General features: G+C 48.2%; 1 protein-coding gene across 1 annotated transcript; it reads left to right on the forward strand.

The window, feature by feature from the left end:
- The first annotated feature begins 1,962 nt into the window (after positions 1–1,962).
- LOC102050357 (protein FAM83D-like) lies at positions 1,963–8,012 on the forward strand. The gene is made up of 4 exons (XM_005443808.4): positions 1,963–2,490; positions 5,147–5,314; positions 6,214–6,338; positions 6,684–8,012. The coding sequence occupies exons 1-4, from the start codon at positions 2,038–2,040 to the stop codon at positions 7,636–7,638; spliced, it is 1,701 nt and encodes a 566-aa protein (XP_005443865.3). The 5' UTR covers positions 1,963–2,037; the 3' UTR covers positions 7,639–8,012.
- The last annotated feature ends 325 nt before the right edge of the window (positions 8,013–8,337 follow it).

Consider the following 8,337-nt stretch of genomic DNA (forward strand, 5'->3'; position numbering starts at 1 on the left):
TTTAGGGTCCTTTTGCTTTAAACTTGGAGCTCTGTTTACCCAAATCTTCTCTGCTGAAACTAAATCAGCAATGAAACAGGAATATCTTAACCAAGAAAGCAATAGCACTGGTCTCCGGTGAGCCATAGATGAGCTGCTGTCCATCTGCTGGAAGGTGTTCTCCCTACATCTGGGTATTTCTGTGCCTTATCGTACTTGCTAAAGGTAACTCAGTAACTGCTCTCTGGAAGGCTTGTGGTGCCTATACAGTGCTGTTCTTTCACTTTCAGACTATTTTGCAAGGGAATAACAGTTCAGAACATAACAGATTTTGAAGATTTTATTTGCTCTTTAACTCTTTCTCATGATCACTGGCTCTCACTTCCTAGATAGAAGAAAGGCAATATGCAGGGTCTTCACTCTAATTTAACAAAGCACTCTGACCTCCTTTGTTACAGCAGTTCTCTGCAGACAGAATCCAGAACATGCTTGTAGCAGCAAGGTCTAGCCGCTCACTACAGAACACAGCTAATATTTACATTTTTTGTTTTGTTTTGCATGTGGCTGTACAACAGAATTTGTTGTCCCTGGTTGTTCTTCAGCTTTATTCTGCTGTTTTCATGTTGTCCAAGCTGGTAATGGACTTCTCAGTGCCCTCCCCCCCCCCCAATTTCAGTACCACCAGATTCTTCAGGCAACATCTGCTGTGGCACAATTATGACCTAGAATATTTTGCTGTATTTCAACCACAGAAGCTGTAGGAGAGGAACCTTTGCTCAAGATACCTGTTCCCAAACCTACACCACCGCAGTTGTCTCCACGCGCAGCTGGCGGGCAGATACAGGTTTTTTAACGGTGCAGATGCAGCATTAGTATTACCACCTCTACGTCTTCAGCCTATAAATTGCAGTGTGAGAACGGACTGGCGGGTGTCGGTAACCCTGGTACAGCTCAGTGCGGCTGCTGCGTGTACAGGATATTAACAAACGATGGCAAGCCTTCTGCAATAACTCATAATTCCATCGATCAGTAGTAAACGATGTACAAATAAAACTTGATGAAATGTATTTTATGTGAAAAAATAATGTAAGAACTGTATTGTATTAGCAGCTTTGTGTATAAAATGGCATTTTGGCAATCAGAGTCTAATATATTTAACACTTTTTTAAAAAAAGAATATTTGATATTGTATGGAATTGACTTTATTGCTACTGTAAGTATGAAGAGATGGTTTCCTAACACGTTGAAGCAATGCGTAAAATCTTAAATTGTATGTAAAACTCATGCCAAAAGGGTATGTCCAACAGTATTAGCACCTGACTCAGCGTCTTTAATAGAGATTGAATTTTTTAATTTAAAAATTATATTAAATTTCTTTTAATAATACAAACCCGCCACGGAATTTTATTTAATTGCTTTACATTTTGGGAACCTGCTGAAGCATCCCTGCCTCACTCAGCTGTAAGTAGAGCCGGGAATCGTCTGGAGGAGTGAATCCAGGCAGTGGGTGGTGTCGCTCTTTGTTTTGCAACAGGTAGTAACAATTTGTGATGGCCAAGCAGGAGGGCCAAGCCCCAGCTGCCGTGCCTGGAATGTGGCGCCGGCGTGGCCTTAGGCCGCGGCACTCGCTAATGCGCCCCATTACGGGGTCCTTCCCGGGGGCCGCTGGGGCGAACGCGGGCAGCAGTGCCGGGGGGCTGCCACAGCGCACGCCCGGCTCAGGCCCCGAGGCCGCCTGGAGGGCGCTGGGCGTGGGGCGTGAAACGGCCGCCTCAGCCAGGCCCGAGGGGGGGGGCGCCGGGGTGTGCGGCCCGCTGGGCCCAACGGGGCTGCGCGTCCCGGGGGCGGCGGCGAACGGCCCCTGCGCCTCCCTCCTCCCCGCGGGACCGGCGGGCTGCGGCGGGCGGGCGGAGAGACGCGGCGGGGCCGGGCCGCCTGCTCCGCAGCCAACCGTGGCGCGGGGCGGGCCGCGGCTGCTCCACTGGCGGCGGCGGCGCGGCCCGTTTGGATTCAAAGCCGCTATAAAGGCGGCGCCGGGCCGCGCCGCGCCGCAGCGCCATGGCCAACCCGTCGCAGTGCCTGGAGGAGGGCGCCGGGCGCTGGCCGCCGCGGCCGCCCGGTCCCTACAGCGAGGCGCAGCGGCTGGCGCTGGAGGAGCTGGTGGCGGGCGGCCCCGAGGCGCTGCGGGCCTTCCTGCGGCGGGAGCAGCTGCCGCCGTTCCTCTCGGAGCCCGAGGTGCAGGCCATCGCGCGGGGCGCCCTGCCGCCCGCCGCGGCCCCGGAGCCGGCGGCCGAGCCCTCGCTCGGCGCCTCCCTCGACGCCTCGTCGCTCACCTACTTCCCCGAGCGCTCGGACCTGGAGCCGCCGGCGCTGGAGCTGGGCTGGCCGGGCTTCGCCAGCGGCGCCTTCCGCGGGCTGACGCGGGTGGAGGCGCACTTCCAGCCGGGCTGCGGGGACAGCATCTACGGCTGCAAGGAGGCGGTGCGGCGGCAGATCCGCTCCGCCCGGCAGGTGAGCGAGGGGCCCTTCCCCAGCGGCAAAACGCAGCACCGGGATGGATGAGCATCTCCCCCGTGTGACACCTGGGGGGGCCAAGCGGCTTTAACTCGGCGAAAGCCCGGCGCGCAGGGCGGGCGGTTCCCTGCCGGCGGGGCGCACCCCGGCTCCCTCCTCCCCGGCCCCGCCGCGGGGTTCGAGCTGAGCTCGCCCGTGTGTTCAAGCAGGTTCCCTGTACCAGGCTCCTCGCTGGTGTGCTCTGCGAGTGGATCCTGCTGGCCCTTAAAGGATGCGCCACCAAAACCGGCTTCTCTTACAAAAGGCCATCTACAGAGAGCGCCCTGTGATCACGGCTCCTTTCCTCGCCGCTTCCCTCCTTCACCTCCTTCGTTTCCCCGAGCAGCCTGCAGGCCAGCTCGCCAGGGCTTCCCTCCTGCGGCCGCGGCGGTTGTGATCCGCTGCAGAGTATGGCTTAAAAATCATGTGGTGTCGTAACTTCTAACTGTTCTCTGTGCCTCCTCATCTTACCTGAGCTTACAGCCTCCAACTGTAATCCCCAGGAGGGAACCACCTTTCTCCTTAGCAGCCATTCAATTGGCTTAGCTAAAATTTAAATGTAATAGCTTCCTCTTTGGGTGGCCAGGTGAAGCAACTGCTGGCTCCTGTACCGTGCTCGCACATGGCACACCCTGAATCAGCAGCCAGGCTTCATCCCTTTCTGCGTGCAGGAGCTTAGGGCGTGTGTGAGGATGACATGGACGATGGGCTTCTGGCCAGAAACGGTCACAGAGGAAACTCAGGTCTCAAAGGTTCCTTACCAGGTCGATGAGACCAGTCTAGTGACTTGTAAAGTCCATGAAAACTTTTGTTTCTCCAGAAAGCTGTAGTCGTTTGTAATGTTCCTGCTTGTAGCATCTTGCCAAACGCTTTCCATCACACAAAGCCGAGAGCCGGGCAAGCTGTTCCTGCTGCTGCCGTGTAAATGCCTGATACAGGGAGTGGTTTTGTGGGCACAGAATGGACAGAAGTTTTGACCCCCTATAATTTACTGAATATCAGATGCTGTACGATGTTGCTCAGTTGTGCCTGAGTTATTCAGATTAATGTGAGGAAAGGGAAAATTCAGATGCTCTATAGTTTCTTCTCTGCTCACTCCAGTGGGGGTAGCTTAAGTGACTAAGGGGGGACACTTGCTACCTTGCCTCTGCTATCCTGAATGGATAAGTGTGGAGAAAATGGTTTTCTTTCTCTTTTCTAAATATAACTGTACTTTTGCTCATTTTGAGTAAAAGTATATTTCTTTTTCAACTGGTAATTCTGGGATTAGAACTCCAATGTACTGTTAATTGAATAGTCACCAGTGTTTCCAAGGGGTTTTTAGCATGATTTGTCTGTTTTCAGGAGTTATTTTCTTACTCATCTGGTCTTGTCTAAGTGTCAAAGGAAGATAAAGAAAAGCAAGAGGCTTTTGACAAGCGATTGGGTGGAGAAAAGCCCAAGAGGCACATAAGAAGCACAAGCACAAACTATCTTGATCTAGAAATACCAGCGTGACTGTGTGTTATACCTAAGAACTCATCCATAGGAGCCAGTCCCTTAGGGAGCAGGGCACAGGTGGGAACACAAAGCTTAGCCTGTTCTTGTGGGAAATGTTTCCTCTGAGTACAGGCAATGCCACACACAGAGCAGCTGTGTTGCATGCCTATATGCCTTGGGTGTGTTGCAGCAGCGCATGCTTATCTATCTAATAAGGGCAGATGCCAGGTACCTGCAAGTGGTTCTGTAATTGTCCCTGATGCTGGTCTAGTGGAGAATAGAAAAGTAAGTAATGAAGCCACATCCTTTATGCCTTTGTGTCCCCTAGTAGATGTGTGTTCCTGGTTTTGAAGGCTGAAAATTGTAGCACCAAAATGGTGTGTGATGTGGCTCTGAATTAGCTGGAGAGATTGGTCATAAATGTAGGACTGTCGTCTTGTCTTTGGCCCTCTGAGAGAAAAGTCTTCTCATCTTAGGACCAGCCTTCTGTAAAGAACTGTTGAGTTGAGTGAGTGGAAGGATTTCTTGTGAAGGGTTGGGACGGAAACTCAGAATCCTCTAGTAGGAGTCTGGAAATAGTATATTCAGTTTATATATTGTCACAGAACTCATTGATTTTTTTGGTAACTTATGTAGGGACAGCATTCCCTTCCCACCATGCAAAGAGAAATCTGCTGGGGTTTGTGAGATGCTCAGCTGTGATGGTGAGGAGGCCATTTGAGTTAATTCTCCTGCAGGCAGTGGCTATCTGTGGCAGGTATGCCACACTGGGAAAACAGGAGTGGAGATGACTTGCCATTGGATTCCCAGTTCTGCTGTGATACCTTTGCCAGCATTACCAAAAGGCCAGATTACAGGATATCATATAAGAAAGCAGGATGTGAAAATGTACAAAAGCAGCAGCAGGCATGAGGAAAAACCTCTTCAGGCTTACGCTTTGCACTCCAGGACACAGAGAATTTAAAGAAACATTGTGGGAATGTAGAAATCTTTTATAATGTGCTAGGGCCTGTGCTACAGGACAAAGAAATGTGCATCTGGCCTTGGTGACAGCAGCAGGAGAAAGTGGGGGGGGCAATGACCTGGCCGTGTATAAAATAAAGCCCTTGAACAAGCATTGTCACTGTTCTTGCAGGTGATTGCGCTTGTGATGGATTCCTTCACAGATATTGATATCTTCAGTGACCTTCAGGATGCCTATAACAACCGCAAAGTCCCTGTCTATATCCTACTTGACCAGGACTTTCTACCACATTTCTTGGAAATGTGCAAGAATTTGGGGGTTTGTCCTGAGCAGGAAAGTGTGAGTACTAAATGTGGGTGGGTGTGGCTTGTGTTTGTTTTTTGTGGAACAGTTGATGGTTATGGATATCAAAGATACTCTTCTATATAACATCAGACTCCCTTGAAAGATTAAAGCATCCTGTTGGTTTGATAACTGACATAAAAGGGGATTTTCTGAAATGCTGTTCAGTTCCTGAAGATCAAGGCTCAATATTGAATGGTTCCAGTACAGTCTCTAGTGCAACACATGAAACTGCTCAGAAACTCTGTGAAAAACATGCAGACAAGGCACATCTACTACCCCACGCTATCCGTATGTAGGGGCTACAGCCATGCTATGCAACAACCTGACGTTCTGGGTGCAGTGCATGCTGTGATCCCTGTCCTGAAGAAGCAACAATTTCAAACATTTAATTTTTGCAATATTTAAATGGCTTTATTCTTTGGCTCAAGAAGCGGCTTGCTAAGGAAAACAGAAACACAGGAAGCTCAAGGGTGGTACAGCTCTGGTAACATCTATTTATTTCCTAATACATAGTTGCTTTCTTTTAAAAGGGTTTGAATGATGTCACCGAAGTGATTTACTTAATTTCTCTGAATATAAGCTACATGGCTGTTGTCGCTTTGTTTGGACAGGCTTATGTTCACCCCAGCGAGTTTCCCTGGACTGGGAAATGCTCCTAGCTTTGTGGGCAGTAACTGATGAAGCTGGCTGTTCTCTCCACAGGCTTTCATAATGTAACAGAAATATAGCACTGCGCAACTAGTAACACTCACATGCAGACTATGTAAGGAAGCTCATTTTGTTCCTATCTTCCATAGTGTGCATAGCATAGTTGCTTGCAGGTAGAATTGCAAATCAAAACTTTTTGGAAGTTAATTCAAATCTGATGTTACTTTTCCCCTTTTCTGAAACAGATGATGAGAGTTCGAACTCTCACGGGGAACACATACTACCTGAGGTCGGGTGCCAAAATTGTTGGGCAATCCCATGAGAAGTTCATGTTAATTGATGGCATTAGAGTGACAACAGGCTCCTACAGGCAAGTACTGGGGTTGGCTGGTGCCCAGTGAAGCTACAGAAAGGGGGAGTTCTGCAAGATTGATGTATTAACTTTGCTGTTTGCCTGGTATGCAAGTGGACTAGCTGAGTCTAAGTGGGACTAACACAAAGCTGAAAGCAGCTTTGTAAAACTGGTTTATGCCACTTGTTGCTAGTAAAGCACTTGGGCATGGCTAAATAGAGCTCTTCCTGAAGAAGAGTGAATAGTCTATCAACTTTATACTTTCCTTATGCACAGCACTTCTGCGCCGGGTCTTGCTATCTGTAACTGTATGTGTTGAAATGCACTGGCAATTAACTGTGAATCTTGGTTTGTTTTCAACAGTTTCACGTGGTCTGATGGAAAGCTGAACAGCAGTAACTTGCTGCTATTGTCAGGTCAAGTGGTTGAACACTTTGACCTTCAGTTCAGAATTCTTTATGCCCAGTCGATGCCCATCAGCCCTAAATGGCTGTCCAGCTGCAGAAACAGTGGGATGTTTGATCACCTGGTGAACAGAACAGAGTCCTCTAAAGAATATACTGTGGAAGGCAATTTGAGAGCAGAATTCGCCATACTGGCTAGCACTCCAAAGAAATTGTTGAAAGAACGAGATCAGGCAGAAGATACTCCTGGAGGAAAACCTCGTAACCTGGACACCTCTTCTCTCTGTGAAGAGGAGTGGTTCAGCAATCAAGTGGCCTTGGTGGAACGGAAAAGCACATCAACTCAGACTGGCCCATGGGAAGAGAAGCCTGCAGTGATGGTGTGCAGTGTTGCCACGCAGACCAGTGCTTTAATGGCAGAAACTGGCACTCAAACTTCTGTTGCTGCTAGAATGACGGGCACTCAGACTTCAGTTTTGCTGAAGACTGCAGTGACACAGACAAAGGAAGATGAGCATACAGAAACACCCCTGCTTCACAGGAAGTTGTCAAAAGAAGGATCTTCTCTGTCTGGAAAGGCTGTATCAAGTTCTAGTCTGCGATCCCTGTCTTCATCATCATCCCAGTGCTCTCTGGCAAGCTCTACTGGTTCACTATCTTCTCTCCGGTCCTTTGAATATTCTAGCAGTCACAGGGCAGAATATTTCCAAAAACTGCATAAAGAGAGGCAATTCCACTACTCCACTATCAGGTCAAAGCTTAGCCACATGGTGGATATCCTGTCCCGGAGGGGACGTGTGCCTGAAAACTACATGACCCAGTACACGGGAAGATGCAATCTAAAGCAGAGACGTGACATCAGTGCCAGCCTGCGCAGCCTCAGAGATGTTTCACTCTTTTCTCTGAATAAATGATTACTGTGCTGACTGCAGAACACAAGTTCCAGTCTGAAACTGCAGGCACTTTGTACCTGCTGATTCCTCCACTTTCTTCCAGCACTTTTACTTTTTTTTCAATACATGTGTATGTTGCTCTCCAACACTATGTTTTATGCTATGCAATTTAAGCAATAAAAAAAGAGGTATTTTAGTTTTTACGGTAACTTCTTACATGTTCCTCTTATGCATTAGTGGTGAAGGTTCATTTTAATTTTGGATGTTTAACCTAAAAAGTACTCATTACTGCTTTCTAGGAGTACATATGCCCTGGCTTTGATTTATGTAAACTTGGAAAAATCTGAATCATTCTGATCTTGCTCAGAGTGGCTTTGGAGATTTAGCTCACATCAAGGTATACTCAAATATATATATATACACAAAAATATTGGCTTTTATTTCTACTTTCTTTGGCATGAGGGGAAGCACTTTTATAAAGAGCCATAAAGATAACTTCATTCTGAGTCTGACTTCAGTGATACATACATTACTCTTCCATCAAAGTTGTGAAGGGTCTATTGGAGCAGTTGCATGATCTTATCGTCAACTGTATCCTTTTTCTATTGTTTAAGCCTTCTGAAATGGACTGAGCTAACCAGCTCTTCAATTTGATCATCCTCTTGTGCCTTTGTATAGGTTATATACTCACACATTTTTATTTCCCCCTCTTTCTCTCTC

Source organism: Falco cherrug, chromosome 10 (genome assembly GCF_023634085.1).
Source record: "Falco cherrug isolate bFalChe1 chromosome 10, bFalChe1.pri, whole genome shotgun sequence".
In the NCBI taxonomy this organism is placed as follows: domain Eukaryota; kingdom Metazoa; phylum Chordata; class Aves; order Falconiformes; family Falconidae; genus Falco; species Falco cherrug.